This window comes from Spea bombifrons, chromosome 5, assembly GCF_027358695.1.
Source record: "Spea bombifrons isolate aSpeBom1 chromosome 5, aSpeBom1.2.pri, whole genome shotgun sequence".
Lineage (NCBI taxonomy): Eukaryota > Metazoa > Chordata > Amphibia > Anura > Pelobatidae > Spea > Spea bombifrons.
The window spans coordinates 47,904,425-47,920,658 of NC_071091.1; the positions used below are offsets into that span (position 1 = coordinate 47,904,425).

Genomic DNA, 16,234 nt, shown 5'->3' on the forward strand with positions numbered 1-16,234 from the left:
GGTAGATAGTGAGAAGGGGTAGATAGTGAGAAGGGAGGGAGAGGGGGTAGATGGTGTGAAGGGAGGGAGGAGGGGTAGATAGTGAGATGGGGTAGATAGTGAGAAGAGAGATGGAGGGGGTATTTAGTGTGGAGGGGTAGATAGTGAGAAGGGAGGTGGAGGGAGCAGATAGTGGGAAGGGAGGGAGAGGGGGTAGATCGTGAGAAGGGGTAAATAGTGTGAAGGGAGGTGGAGGGGGTAGATAGTGGGAAGGGAGGGAGAGGGGTAGATCGTGAGAAGGGGTAAATAGTGTGAAGGGAGGGAGGGGGTAGATAGTGAGGAGGGAGAGAGGGGATACATAGTGAGAAACAAGGGGGTAGATAGAGGTGGGTAGATAGTGTGAAGGGGAGGAGGGGTAGATAGTGAGATGGGGTAGATAGTGAGAAGGGAGGTGGAGGGGGTAGATAGTGTGAAGGGAGGGGGATTAGATAGTAAGAAGGTGGTAGATAGTGAAAAGGTGGTAGATAGTGAGATGGGGTAGATAGTGTGGAGGGGTAGATAGTGAGAAGGGAGAGAGAGGGGGTAGATAGTGAGAAGGGAGAGAGAGGGGGTAGATAGTGAGATGGGGTAGATAGTGAGAAGGGAGGGAGAGGGGGTAGATGGTGTGAAGGGAGGGAGGAGGGATAGATAGTGAGATGGGGTAGATAGTGAGAAGGGAGGTGGAGGGGGTATTTAATGAGAAGGGAGGGATAGGGGGTAGATAGTGGGAAGGGAGGGAGAGGGGATAGATAGTGAGAAGTAAGGGAGAGTGGGGTAGATAGTGAGAAGGGGTAGAAAAAGGGGAAAGGTAGATAGTGAGAGAGGGTGGTAAGTATATTGGAATAAACAGTGAGAATGAGTGAGAGAATAAATGAATGTGTGGATGCATTGTGTGAATGAGTGAGAGAATGAATGAATGTGTGGATGAATTGTCTGAATGAGGGAGATAATGAGTTTGTGAAAATGCATTAATGAATGTGTAAATTTGTGTGAATGAGTGAGAGAATGAATGATTGTGTGAGTAAATTATGTGAAAGAAAGTATGAATTAGTGAGTGACTGTAAAAGTGTTTGTGTGTATGATAGATATATAATTGATTTGTGGAAAGGCAAAGATGGCACAAGCAGGATGTTTGAGCCTTGGGGACCAAGATGACAAAGGGAGGGTGTTTATGGGACAGAGATGGCACACGCCGGGCTGTTTAGGGGCAAAGTTGACTCATGCTGAGCTGTTTGGGGACAAAGATGGTAAATCCTATGTGTGTAATCTGGGCGCTGGTCAGGTTCTATGTGGGCATTGTGGACGCCAGGGCTGGCTTTGGGTTATGCAACCTATCATCTATGCCTGTAGTTTTATGAATCTGTGAATGAATGAGTATATGAATGAGTGTGTGTGTGTGGATGTGTAAGTGCTGGAACCTATGCATGATGGGACTGTGATTGCTGTTGGCAATCACACTCCTATCATGCCAAGTCAGCCAGTACATGCTGAAACCTGGCTAGCTGCCCCCCTTGTGATTGATGATGCCAGTAGTATGGGGTCTGCACATCACGTACAGCCACCCTGTACCAGCAATGTGGATTGGTGGATTTTTGTGTCCTTGGTGGGATTTGAACCCTGGACCCCGGTACTGCAGGGCAACAGTATAAGCCATTAAGCCACTGTGAACCGGGTGTAATGTGAATAATAAGAATTACAATGGGTCGGAGATCTAGTAATAGGAGTGGTTCTGAGTGGAAAGGAACATCAATGATTGGTGAGAATAACTGTCAGTCAATTTCTTTGACTGCTCACCTTTGGGAATTGGAGAGAACCATGTATATGGAATTCTATTGGACTATGTGGGTGATGTCATGCTTAGTTACCTTTAAAGCAATTGGCTGGGTTTGGCAACACATCTAATATATCGGTAACTATTGGATATGATTGTTCCCTCCCCTAATCCATGATGTCATTTACAAAGGAGATATAAGGTCAAACAGTCTCCATTTTGGAAGGCATTAGCCCAGACCTCTGATGAAGCACTGAGGAGCGAAACATGTCAGGGGGGCTATTCGTCTGAGTTTTTAATAAGCCTGTGTCACTGGTCATAATTCAATTATTTCTGCTGTTAGCACTGCAGCCATCAACAGTATATATGATCTAATATTATTAGTGTTATACAACTGTGGGCATATGCCCTCATGTTACAGTGGCGTATACCTTTCATGGTAGGACTGGTGACACTGGTGTTTTTTAAAATCTTTTTTTTGTTTTATACCTTTTAACAAACGTATTAATAAAAGTTATGTTTTAGGGTGGGGTTATAATAAGGGTAATTTTGATCCCGGGAACGGGATTGGTTTGTTTTTAGTTGTAACTTACCCTTGTCCCCGCTGGGGCATTATTTTGGAATTGTATGTAAGGAGTTAGATCCAGTCACAGAAACTGTTATAAAGACTGATTAGTCCTCTTTGTGGTGCCATAAGTTTGAAGGCTTTATTCAGACAAAAAGGCAAAGAAGTATTAAAAAAGAGCTGTAAATTGGACACCTTGATCAGAAGACAAGAATACTATGTAGACAAACAATCAGGAGCTGAGTTTGAGTGGAGGGATAAAATGAGCTATTTAAAAAAACAAAAAAAAAAACAATTTTGATTAAAATGACGATATAACCCTCAGAGGGTGGAAGGTCCACAAAAAAAACCTTCGCTAGAAGGGTCCAAGGGGTGACCAGAGGCTGTAGAAGTCCTGCCAGACTGGAATGTGAGGGAACAAACAGAGTACCAGGAGGCCATCTTCTGTGGACTTGAGCAATTGTCTGGAAAGTCAAAATTCAGTCAAATAAAGGAGAAACAAATGAGTAGTTACAGAGGCTATTATCCGTGCTGAAGGAGCTATAGGTTAAGAATTGGTTCTATCATTGTTGTCAGTAAAGAATCTTCTGGTGTCAGCTGCAGATTCGGGGCAATAGGAGAGGAAGTCTAATCTAGAAAGGAATAGGGACCATCAGGCTTGTCTAGGGTTCAACCTTTTAGCCTTGCTGGGGTACAGGTTTTTGAGATCTGTTAGAATGGTGACCGTATTTCTGGCTCCTTCTAACAAATGAGACAATTTTTGGAAAAACAAAACGATGAGGAGTTCTCAGTTGGCAATATCGTAATTGGACTCAACAGGAGATAATTGTTAGGAAAAGAATTCACATGGACGAAGTCTGCCATTTTATATATATATATTTTTTAAACTCTTTTTATAAAATTTTTGAACAAAGAAAAAACATCATAATAAAATGTCACATCTTCTGTCTCATAGACGTTAAAGAACAGTACGCAATCCCAGATAAGGGAGACAAGTGACAGAATAACATGAAAGAAAAGCAAATCCCCAAAATCCCCCCCCCCACCCAACCCCCCAACAACCGTTTAAACCCATGGCCACGAAAAAAGAAAATATACATATATATATATGTCTGTCGTCTGTTGTCCAGTCAAACATACTAACAACTCAGACGCAAGGGGTAGCACCTCGAAGTAATCGTGCGCTGAACCATGAGGTATCCTGAAAAGTATGTACAATTTGCGTCTTAAGGGGTTCATCCAACATTTTAAAAAAGGTTTCCCATTTTGTAAAAAAACGTTTAGTACCTTTGTTTTTATTCAACCAGTCCATTCGAAGCAAATAAAATAATTTGGTATGAACTAGGGATAGAGACGGTGAGGATGCCTGTATCCAATGATGCAAAATAGATTTTCTAGCCACTGCCAAAATTATTCAAATAAATGTTACATCCCTAGACCCCCCATCCTAACGCGGGCATGAATTGCCGCAGCTGGATCAATGCAATATGCGTCAATTGATAACTGCCTCAAAAAGGTTTGAATAGTAGTCCAGAAGTCACTAATTAGCGGGCAACCCCAAAAATTATGATACAGATCAGCACCTTCAAAACCACATTTCGGGCAAGCATCCACTGGTATTATACCGATAAAAATTGTCTATGGGGAGATAAATACCGTATTTGCTCGATTATAAGACGAGGTTTTTTTCAGAGCAAATGCTCTGAAAAATACCCCTCGTCTTGTAATCGGGGTCGTCTTCTAATCAGACCTCAAATGAGGTCTGACTATTAGACTAAGATCCAGATCCCCCGCATCGCTGCAGGGGACCTGGATCCTCCTGTATGGTAACCTCAGCTGCTGCCGGCGTCTATCACCGAGCGCCGGCGAAAGTGCCGGCAGCAGCCGAGATTGCATAAGCACGTACCTTCCTGCTCCCGGGATAGCCCGCCCACTGTGGGGAAGCAGAGCCGGTTGGGGAGATTCCTCCAGAAGCAGGACCGGAACCCGGCGGTACTGCGCTGTCCCAAAGAAGACCTCTTCAATTTTCTGGAGGAGGCGGGGCCTAGCGGGGTCACATAGCGTCATGCTGTAATCCCGTGGGAACTGCAGCAAGCGCTGAGGCATCGCGGTGAGTGAAGTGCCTGAGTGGGTAGGTAAGTGTCTGGGTGGGTAGGTAAGTGTAAGTGTCTGGGTGGGTAGGTAAGTGTAAGTGTCTGGGTGGGTAGGTAAGTGTAAGTGTCTCAGTAAGTGTCTCAGTGGGTAGGTAAGTGTCTGGGTGGGTAGGGAAGTGTAAGTGTCTGGGTGGGTAGGTAAGTGTCTGGGTGGGTATATTAGTGTCTGAGTATGTAAGTGTCCCCCTATATTCACTCTGTCCCATGATATGCCTTTTAACCCCCTATATGCCAGAGTGGCATATAGGGGGCTAAAAGGCATATCATGGGACAGAGTGGCATATAGGAGGGTATAAGGCATGCCTGGGGGCAGATGTGCATAACTAGAGGGCAGGTTGGTAAATAAAAGGAAATTAAAAACAAACAGTTTACATGAATTATTATTATTTATTTACTAGTAAAACTTTTTTCCTATGGGGTCGTCTTATAATCAGGCTTTTTCTTTTTTTCCTAAATTAATATTCAGATTTTGGGGGGTCGTCTTATAATCGGGGTCGTCTTATAATCGAGCAAATACGGTAGGCCTGATATGTATCTTAACTGGCATGTCTAGATAGGAGCTAGCTGATAACAGTTTACAGGTGGTCAATGTGCTATGGAGTAAATCTTCACCCGTGACATCAGGAAAATGCATGATCCACGATAGTAAACCTTTTGGTAAATAGTCATGGAGAGATATGGTGTGTATCAGGTTTTAGATTTATAGACGTCGGATTAGAAGAAAATTGCCTAATCTATAGAGGACATAAGCGTTCTGGAGGAATAGTCCAGAAAGGGGGCAATAGTGAGAACCCCCTGTGTCACCCACACTCAAAAAATGTTGGATGCCTGTCCATCTTGAAAAATTGGGTTTTGAAGGCAGCAACATTATAATCCCGAATGACAGGGAGCTTAAGACCTAATTGTGACTTTTCACATTGCAAACCAAAGGTCACAATTTTGGGCTTCTTGTTATTCCAAATAAAACAACGAAATAATGTATTGAGAAGTTTCTCATCAGCTCGTTTAAGAAAAAGTGGCTGAAAGAGATATAGCAATTTGGGGAATGTCACCATTTTAAGAATAGCAATCCTCCCAGAAAAAGAGAGCGGCAATAGTTTCCAACCCTGCAATTCCCTTGCGATCTTCCGAACCATAGGTTTATAATTAAAGCTATATAGGTGAATCAGGCACTTAGTTATCTTTACCCCCAGATATAATAGCGATTTTGATCCCCACTGTATTCCCAGATGCGGCATGTTTGGTGGGCATTAAATATATTTTAACAGTGTATTGGTCTGCACCTTAATGTAAGTCAAGCAAATAAAAAATAAAATATAAAAATGTAAACAAAGAGAGTCAAGAGAAAAAAATAATAATAATAGAGGAACTGCTGCAATACTACCAGTTGGTAGTGTTCCATAAATACCAAAAAGGAAGATATACAAAATCTATAAATTCTGGTCTGTGCGCTAGCTCCAAAACAAATAAAAAGGTTACAGTATAAAAATATATTTAATAGATTTTTATTGCATCAATATTTCAAACACATTTCCTAACTACACACAAGAAAGACCCTAAACGCTTAAAGTTTACACCCATTTGTCAGGTACATAAAGATATTTATGTACCTGACAAATGGAGCTAGCGCACACACCAGAATTTATAGATTACATATATTTTAAACAGACAGCATTGGTCCTACGCCAATCAAGACATATGTTTATATCAATAATGGAGCAGATGAATAGGACTGTTTGAGCATTTGAGGCCCGAATTGCTTCTTCTGGCGAGTGCTTACAGTCTGCATTCTTTGTAGCCACGGCAGTGAGTGGAGCAACAATCTTGGAGAAACATTTAATAAACTTCTCTAATTGGTGAAATATAGGACCAATTGGAGAGGCTTGAGTTCAAGAGGCTTGTGTCACTGAAAAATAGCTGATAACTTCACCGGATTAATTTCAAAGCCCCCAAGTTTGGTGGATGCTCCATAAGTGAAGCCACAAAAATTCTTGGCAACAAAGCTACATTTTGCAGTTTTTCCAGAAATGTGTGGATCACATCATTTGCATCATCTGTGTTTAGTTCATTTAATTGCACACTGCCACTGCACAGGCTCTTTACTTGGAAGTAGCAGAGACTCATGTGGAAGTAAGTACTTGCATGAAATTTTTTTGCGACATTCATCCAGTAGAGCATCTGTTGGCTCAGGCACTGATGTTAGACAAGAAGTCCTAGCATGCAATCTCTGTTCCAGTTCATCCCAAAAGGTGTTTCACAGGTTGGAGGTCAGGACTCTATGCAGGCCAGTTATGTTTTTCCTTGCCAAACTCATCCAACCATGCCTATATGGACACTGCTTTGTGCACACTCATGCTAGAATAGAAAAGGGCGTCCTCGATGAATGGGCAACAATTCCCACAGAAACACTCCAAAAGCTTGGGGAAATCCTTCCCAGAAGAGTGTAAGCTGTTATAGTTGCAAAGGGGGGACCAACTTCATATTAATTTCTATGTTTTTAGAATGCGATGTCATCAAAGTCCCTGTTGGTGTAATGATTAGATGTGCATTGTGTGTACCTCTGTATGGATGTATGTATGTATTGCGTGTGTATGTGTATATATATATATATCTGTATATATATCTATATATATAGATATATAGATATATAGATATATAGATATATATATAGATATATAGATATATAGATATATAGATATATATATATATATATATATATATATATATATATATATATATACCGTATTGGCCCGAATATAGGCCGCACTTTTCCCCCCCACTTTAAAGTGTGGTTGCGGCCTATATTCGGGTTTAGTGCAGGGATGCGCAGTTCGTGTCGCCCGACGCCCGGGACATACAGTTCTGGGCGGGTGTTTTTTATTCTCTTTCATTCAGCCCTGCTGCGGGTAAGCAGCAGGGTTAGGCTGCAGGGGACCTTGATCCTTCTCTCGGGCAGCTGTGGACGTCTGCGTGATGCGCTTAGACAACCTCCGCTGCTGGCGCTTCCGCCGGGGCTTCTATGGTGGAGCACCGGCGTGACATAAGCTTCCGGTGCTCCACCATAGAAGCCCCGGCAGAAGTGCCGGCAGCGGAGGCTGTCTACGCGTATCGCGCAGGCGTTCACCGGCTGTGGCGATGCTCGTAGAAAACCTACGCTGCCGGCACCTCCGCCGGTGCTTCTCCATCATAGAATCCCCAGTGGAAGTGCCTGCAGCGGATGTCGTCTGCGCGCATCGCACAGATGTCCACCGGTTGGCCCTGCTAGACACCAGGGGGCAGGGAAGCATATCTATAAGTAAGGTACGTTATGGATTAAGGGGGGACCTTAAAATGGCTATTGGTTTTCTGTTTGTATATAACCTGTGCTGACTAACTGTAAAATAGAATATAATAAAATACTGTTTTACTATTCCACTGTGTATTTTTTCCTTAAAAATGTAATTTAGCAGTTACACATTGCTTCATTTAAAGGGACCCCAGAGTGTTTGCTAAGTCAGTGGTGGAGCTGACTGATTATATCCAGCAGGAGATGTGTTCTTCTTAACACATCACCCCTATGCTAAATAGCTGCATTTGCAAGGATGGGTGTGCCATCAACAAGCTGTATTTTCAAGGAGGGGATGAACTATCAAAATAGAGACCTCTCAGATATCATATGCTTTAAATAAACCATTGTATCATCAAATCATCTTTTTTTCGCTTTTTCTTTGTTCAGATGCTGTATCTGAACTCAACAAGGAATTTAAAGAAATGAGGGAACCAATCACTGATGACAGCACACATTTACATAAAGTTTTCTACAAGCTGGAATATCTACTACAGGTCAGTAAAGTACAAATCCTTTGAAAGAAAAAAAACAGATCCTCCCTCTTCAATCTTAATTTTTGAGTTCCCTCTTTCTCTGTACCTTCAGCTAATATTACCTTCCCTAACATTATTGTATTTATTCTCATCCTTGCCTTTACCTCAGTTTTCTCGCCCATGTTTCCCATTCTTAGTTAAATTCTACCCCCTTTCAATTTCAGGTATGCATCCCTTTCCAAATTCTGCATTCATTGCCCAGGGCGACTCTCCTAGTTATTTGTTTTCCTTCGCTTCCAAACCTGGATCCTTCTTTTTGTCTTTACTCTTTGGGGGCCAACCCAATGAAGTGTGTCAAGGCTATTTATGTGACTAACGCATTTGCTGTACGTGCAAGCATCAGGTACCATGATGTGGCTGTGATCTCATGTCATGGTTCTTCAGAACCTTTAGCTGATTGGCCACCAGCCAACTGACCAATTCCATGGATAGGATGATAGGTTTTCTTTGTGGTTTAAAAGTAGAAAAAAGGGGTTTTGTTGTAAATGTGTTTTCTAGTCTAGCATGAAACACGATAAGCAATTTGTCTGTTTTGGATTCCCTAGCACGTTATTTAATTAACAATTTGTTATGACTGACATTTGGAGTGCTGGACCTGTATATTTTTCTTCTTGTCAGAGTCAAAGTCACATGAATTACATTCACATGTCACACTTACAATGTTCTCTGTTTTAATCCAGTTTGATCTTAAGGAAAAAACAACACTTCTAGGAAGTAAAAAAGACTATTGGGATTACTTCTGTGACTGCCTTGCTAAACTAAAAGGAGCAAATGATGGAATTCGCTTTGTAAAATCTAATTCTGAGGTAAGCATAAAGGCTAAGGTAATTTCTTAGTTACATTTCTGTAAACCTCTTCAAGTGAGTTAATGAAAAAGTAAATTTTCTTTAAAAGCTTACATTCAGATATATTAAAATGTATGTACGTTTTCTGTGTTTTATTGTTCCAGGAAGTATGCATTAAAGACCAGGTTGCAGTCCCATTTCTTTCCTTTTATCTGTGCATTTAAGCCCCAGAAGGCTATAATCCCTGCTCTGGCGCTGCAGGGGGTTACTTTATTAAACCTATTGGAACCTTTTAAAATTTCAAAGGAAGGCATATCTCAGCCCCTTACTTCCCTCTCATCCCCTCAACTGCCCCTTTCAGTGCCCTCACTGCCCTTTGTCCCCCTCATTCCACTTTAGCTACATCAGCCCCCTTACCTGTCCTGTAATAAAGCAAATCACTTACCTTACTTCCCTAGCTATCTCCTGTGGGTGCCAGGGGTTGGGTGTGTAGGTGAGGGGTCAGAGGGCAGTCCAAAGGGCAGATGGTGGGCTGGAGAAGGCAGTTGGGAGTGAGGGAATATATGGGGGTCAGAGTGCACTAGAGGTGGCTGGTTATTTGGGGGGTTGAAGAGGGCAGTTCAGTAATTTAGGTGGCTGAAGGGGCAGTTAGAGGTCACGGGGCTCATGAGGCTGAAGTATGCAGATGAGGGAGATTGGGGGGCCTAGGTGGCTACAAGTGGAGCACCGGTAGCCACCTACCTGTGCATCACCTTTCCTTGAACAGAACTCCCCACTACTGGATGATTTTGAGTCTTTTATTTCAGCCGTCGATTCTCCTGGTCATCAATAACGATAATGACGATCACAATTAATGGAACATCAACAGGATAGTAATACTGTTGACCAATACATGATTGAATTTCGTACCCTGGCTTAGAAAATGAAATGAAATACTTACTCTTTACGAGCTGCCTTCCATCAAGGGCTTAGCAATAATTTAAAAGATGCCTTGATCTGTTAAGATCTCCCAGATGACATTGATGATCTGATAGCATTATGTCTAAAATTAGATGCCAGGGAACAGGAACGATAACTGAGAAGAGAAAGAGAGATCCGTTCTTCCCATCCTCATCAGTTCAGTTCAGTCCTCCAATTCCACTGTGTCTTCTGAGATTCGTCCTCTCCTATGTCTCTCTGCAAAAGAGAAAAATGGCTCAAGGACCTAGGACTATGTTTAGATTTTGGGCAAAAAGGATTGTACATAGTACATTGTTCATAAGGTTGAAAAAGGAGCTAAATCCATCAAGTTCAACCATTCTACCTATCCTTCCTATTCGTGATCCAAAAGAAAGCAAAAAACCCTAATTAAGCTACTTCGAATTCTGTCATCAAGGGGAAAAAATTCCTTCTTGACTCCAAGAGGCAATCGGATTTCTCCTTGGATAAAGAAGCTCTAAAATATTAATGTTATTCTATTTATAGCCCTGTATGTCATGCCATTCTAAAAAAAATATCCAGACCCCTTTTAAAGTCATCTAGTGTATTTGATAACACCACCTCCCTTGGCAGTGAATTCCATACCTTTATTGTCCTTGCTGTAAAGAATCCCTTCCTTTTTCATCTATGAAACCTGCGCTCTTCCAGTGTCAGATGGTGACCTCTTGTTCTTTGTACATTTCTGTTAATTAATAGGTCACTAAAGAGGTTGTTATATTGGCCCTGCATATATTTATATAATATTTATTTATATCCCCTCTGTGACGCTGTTTTTCTAGCGTATATAATTTTAACTTTTTTAGTCTGTCTTCATAACTAGTATCTCCCAATCCTCTTGTTAACTTTGTAGCCCTCCTTTGCACCTTTTCTAATTCCATAATGTCCTTTTTTGGGCTGAAACAACTAATCGATAAAATCGATAATAATCGATAATGAAAAACTCCTCTCTTTATATAATCCGACCTCAAACAGAGATCGGATTATAACACTAGAATCCAGATCCCCCGCAACGCTGCAGGTGACCTGGATTCCCCTCACTGTCAGCCGGTGGGTGTATCGGAGGGGGGAGGAGGCAGAGGGGTGTATGGGAGCCACCCTCTCATACACCACTGTGCCTCCTCCCCCTCCCATACACCACTCTGCCTCTCTACCCGACTCCCTGGTGTCTTGTGAACCTTCTTTGCTGACAGGAGGCAGAGTGGTGTATGGGAGGGGGGAGGAGGCAGAGTGGTGTATAGGAGGGGGAGGAGGCAGAGTGGTGTATGGGAGGGGCGAGGAGGCAGAGTGGTGTATGGGAGGGGGAGGAGGCAGAGTTGTGTATGGGAGGAGGGAGGAGGCAGAGTGGTGTATGGGAGGGGGAGGAGGCAGAGTTGTGTATGGGAGGGGGAGGAGGCAGAGTGGTGTATGGGTGAGTTATAGTGGTGTATGGGGGTATAATGAATTTCAGGGTAGCAGAGTGGTGTATGGGGGTGTAATGAATTTCAGGGAGGCAGAGTGGTGTATAGGGGGAGGTAGAGTGGTGTATGGGGGGTATAATGAATTTTAGAGTGGCATATCTGGGGGAGGCAGAGTGGTGAATCAGGGAGTATAATGAATTTCAAGGTGGTGCAGGGCATTTATGGGGGGCGGAGTGGCATATCAGGGTGCACAGTGGCATATAGGGAGGTATAAGGCATAAATGGGGGCGAGTGGCATATTGGAAGTTATAAGGCATATCAGTGGGCACAGTGGCATATAGGGGGTATAAGGCATATCGATATTAGGCATATCATGGGGGCATAAGACATATTTGGGGGTAAAAGGTATATCAGGGGGCTCAGTTGCATATCACTGGCGTATAAGGCATATCGGGGGCACAGTGGCATATCGGGGCACAGTGGAATCTCTGGCATATAGGAGGTATAAGGCATATCTGGGGCAGAGTGGCAAGCTGGGGGTCAGATGTGCATAACTGGGGGCAGTTTGGTAAATAAAAGAAAATATAAACAAGGCTTTTTTCTCATAGTTTTTATTAAATATGAAAAATAGTTAACATGAATTAATACTTACTAATAACTTTGTATTAAAACCTAGTTTGAGAAACACTGTGTTTGGGTTCTTGTTGCTTTTATTATTATGTCAGTAAAATAAGAAGGTGAATAGAGAAATGCCATTGTGATAAAGAGATGAAAGTGTAAATTGTACGTTTTTTTTATTACATTATTTTAAATTTAAAAAAAATTGCATTTTTTATTCGATTAATCGAAAAAATAATCGGCCAACTAATCGATTATTAAAATAATCGTTAGTTGCAGCCCTAGTCCTTTTTAAGGACCGGTGCCCAGAATTCTACTGTGTATTCAAGGTGCGGTCTTACCAATGACCTGTAAAGAGGCAAGATAATATCCTCCTCCCTTGAATCAATACCTTTTTTATGCATGCCAAAACCTTATTGGCCCTCACAGCTGCCTGCTGGCATTGCGCACTGTTGTCAACTGTTATTCCTAAATCAGTAGCGTACCTAGCGGGGGGCGGGGGGGGGTGGTCCGGCACCCGGCACCCCTCCAGAGACGGATAGCAATGTCCGCCGCTGGAGGAGAAGGCTCCGGCTTAAAGGATCCGGCTTAAAATCTCTCAAGGGAGCCGGAGGTCTGTTAAAGACCTCCGATACCGCTCCCACGCGATCTGCGCGGCAACTGCTGCTGTGCGTCGGGGTTTGTTGTCAGATCCCGGCGCACAACACTGAAGCCGCGCCCACCGCCGTCCGTGCCCTCTGAACCAGGAAGAAGACAGAAGAAGAGGAGCGAAGAGAAAGAAAAGGAGCTGACTGCTGTAAGAAGAAAAGAGGAAAGGTAGGAAATTATTCAGTGAGAGTGATGGATTGGTATGTGTGGATTGGTATGTGTGGAATCTGTGGATTGGTATGTGTGGATTGGTAAGTGTGAAATCTGTGGATTGGTATGTGTGGATTGGTAAATGTGAAATCTGTGGATTGGTATGTGTGGATTGGTATGTGTGGAATCTGTGGATTGGTAAATGTGGATTGGTATGTGTGAAATCTGTGGATTGGTAAGTGTGGATTGGTATGTGTGGAATCTGTGGATTGGTATGTGTGGATTGGTAAGTGTGGATTGGTATGTGTGGAATATGTGGATTGGTAAGTGTGGATTGGTATGTGTGGAATCTGTGGATTGGTAAGTGGATTGGTATGTGGGGAATCTGTGGATTGGTATGTGTGGAATGTGTGGATTGGTATGTGTGGATTGGTATGTGTGGCACCTGGAATGGTAAGTGTGGATTGGTAAATGTGTGAGAGTGATGGGTGTTATGCTGTACCATTTCCAATGTCTTTTTCATTATATAATTATGCTCTAAAGTACATCATAACTCCCATCACTCTATGCTGTTCCATACAGTGTCATAGCTTGGAGACAGAGGCCTTGCACCCCCACCGCAGGACTCCTGAAAGGTAAGTGAACTTCAAAGGGGGGAGAGGGTAGATAGTTAGGAGGGGGTAGATAGGGAGAAGGGAGTGAGACGGGGGGATAGGGGGTAGATAGGGAGAAGGGAGTGAGAAGGGGTAGATAGGGCAGAAGGGGGTGAGAATGGGTAGATAGGGAGAAAGGAGGGTAGCAAGAATATTGAAATAAAGAGTCAGAATGAGAGAGCGAAAATGAATAGATTAATGTGTGGATGAATTGTGTGAATGAGTGAGAGAATTAATGAATTTGTGAGAATGCATCAATGAATATGTGTAAATAATTTGTGTGAAAGAATAAATTATTGTGTGAATGAAAGTGAATTAGTGAGTGACTGTAAAAGTGTTTGTGTTAATCATAGGTGTATAGTTGATTTGTCAAAAAGGCAAAGATGGTATAAGCAGGGTGTTTATGGGACAAAAATGGCACAGGCAGGGTGTTTATGGGACAAAGGTGGCACAGGTAGCATGTTTATGGGACAAAGATGGCGTACACTCGGCTGTTTGGGAACAATGCTGACTCATACTGGGCTGTTTGGGGGCAAATATGGCACATCCTATGTGTGTGTAATTTGGGTGCTGGTCAGGTTCTATGTGGGCAATGTGGACACCGTTTTTTTTTTGAGGGTTATTAAATAAAGCACTATTATATATTCAGTAAATGTTATTTAAACATGTTTATTTTACTTATAAGTTATTAATTTATTTTTTCAGATTTCTTGTTGTTTACAGTTGACATACAGTTTACAAATTGGTGCAATAAATATTCTTGCCAACATAATTTTGTAGATGTCTTTACATTTGGGGGGGGGTGCCACTTACAGGATCCGCCCCGGGTGCCAAATACTCTAGGTACGCCCCTGTCCTAAATCCTTCTCATTGGTAGTTTCCCCCAAGGATATTCGATTTAAAGAATAGGTTGCATTTTTATCATTTTTACCATAATGCATAACTTTGCATTTCTCTATATTGAACCTCATCTGCCACTTGCACACCCAGTCCCCAACTCTGTCTAAATCTTCCTGCAAAGAAGAAACCTCAAGATTAGTTTGAATTACCCGGCCTAATTTTGTGTCATCAGCAAAAACTGTGACATGGCTCTCAATGCAGCTTGGGAGATCATTTATAAATAAATTAAAAAGAAGAGGACTGAGGACAGACCCCTGAGGCACTCCACTTAATACCTGCGTACAGGCTGAGAAACATCCATTCACAACAACCCTCAGCATTCTATCTTTTAGCCAATTTCTGATCCACATACAGACATTTGCCCCTATTCCTATTTCTGTTAATTTGTAGAGTAGCCTTTTATGTGGAACCGTATCAAATGCCTTAGCAAAGTCCAGATAAATCACATCTACAGCAACACCCAGGTCTATATTTTTACTAACTTCTTCATATAATGCTTATATTGACTTTTACTTATTGGATTATTGATCAAGATATGATCTTGAATGTATACCTTTAGCAACCCTTCAAATAATTTCCCCACTACCGATGTTAAGCTTACTGGCCTGTAATTGCCAGGTTGAGATTTTTAAATATGGGCACAACATCTGCATTCGCCAATCTAATGGAACTATACCTGAGCTGAAAGAATCCCAAAAGATTAGTAATAATGGTTGAGCCAGAGTTAGGCTTAGCTCCTTCAGTACCCTTGGGTGTATACCATCCTTGTCTACCTAAAAGTATTTAATTTCTTGAGCACTTTTTTCTTGTGTCAGCCAATGTTTGCTGCAACGGTTCCTTAAAATTAGCAGGGGCTCCGTCATTGGTTCTTCCTTTCTCTCTGTCCTCACTAACCAAATTTCCAGTTTCAGATAATAAAGGACCAACGTTCTCTAACTTTAACTTTTTTCCATTTACATACCGTATTGGCCCGAATATAGGCCGCACTTTTTTCCTCCATTTAAGTGTTTAAAGTGGGGGTACGGCCTATATTCGGGGTCTAGCGCAGGCTGCAGGGTTAGGATACAGATCCCCCGCAGCAGTGCAGGGGACCCAAATCCTACTCTCCTATACGCTCAGACAGCCTCCCCTGCCGGCACTTTCCACGGGGGGAGTGCCGGCACGGGAGATTGTCTAAGCGCATCGCGCAGACGTTCACCGGCTGCAGCGCTGCGCGCGTAAACCACCTCCGCTGCCGGCACGTCTGCACGATGTGCTTTAACAATCTCCCTTGCCGGGAATTCCCACGGGGGGAGTCCCGGCAAGGGAGGTTGTTTACGTGCATCACCGCAGCTGGTGAACGGCCGCACAATGCATTTTACCTCTGCCCCCAAGACTTACCAGAGCAGACTCCCGGGTGTCTTGCGGGGCCGGCGGGGGACATCTACGCAATACGCGTATACAACTTCCGGTGCCAGCACTTCCGCTGAGTCTGCTCTGGTAAGTGGGGGGGGGGGCAGAGTGGCAGCATATCTCGAGGGGGGGAGGACAGAGTGGCAGCATATCTCGATGGGGGGAGGACAGAGTGGCAGCATATCGGGGGGGCAGAGTGGCAGCATATCTCGATGGGGGGAGGACAGAGTGGCAGCATATCTCGAGGGAGGACAGAGTGGCAGCATATCGGGGGGGCAGAGTGTCAGCATATCTCGGGGGTGGGGGGGGCCGAGTGGCAGCATATCTATTACAAAACTTTTTCTT

General features: G+C 43.1%; 1 protein-coding gene and 1 long non-coding RNA gene across 4 annotated transcripts in view; one reads left to right on the forward strand and one right to left on the reverse strand.

Moving 5' to 3' along the window:
• Positions 1-16,234, reverse strand: part of LOC128497214 (uncharacterized) — a 202,553-nt gene that overhangs the window by 79,488 nt on the left and 106,831 nt on the right. The window lies entirely within an intron of this gene.
• FYCO1 (FYVE and coiled-coil domain autophagy adaptor 1) overlaps positions 1-16,234 on the forward strand; it is a 150,328-nt gene that overhangs the window by 13,885 nt on the left and 120,209 nt on the right. For all 3 annotated transcript variants that reach the window (XM_053467160.1, XM_053467163.1, XM_053467162.1), the window contains exons 3-4: positions 8,223-8,329; positions 9,049-9,174. In XM_053467160.1, the coding sequence (XP_053323135.1) occupies positions 8,223-8,329; positions 9,049-9,174 (233 nt within the window). The remainder of the gene's footprint in view (positions 1-8,222; positions 8,330-9,048; positions 9,175-16,234) is intronic.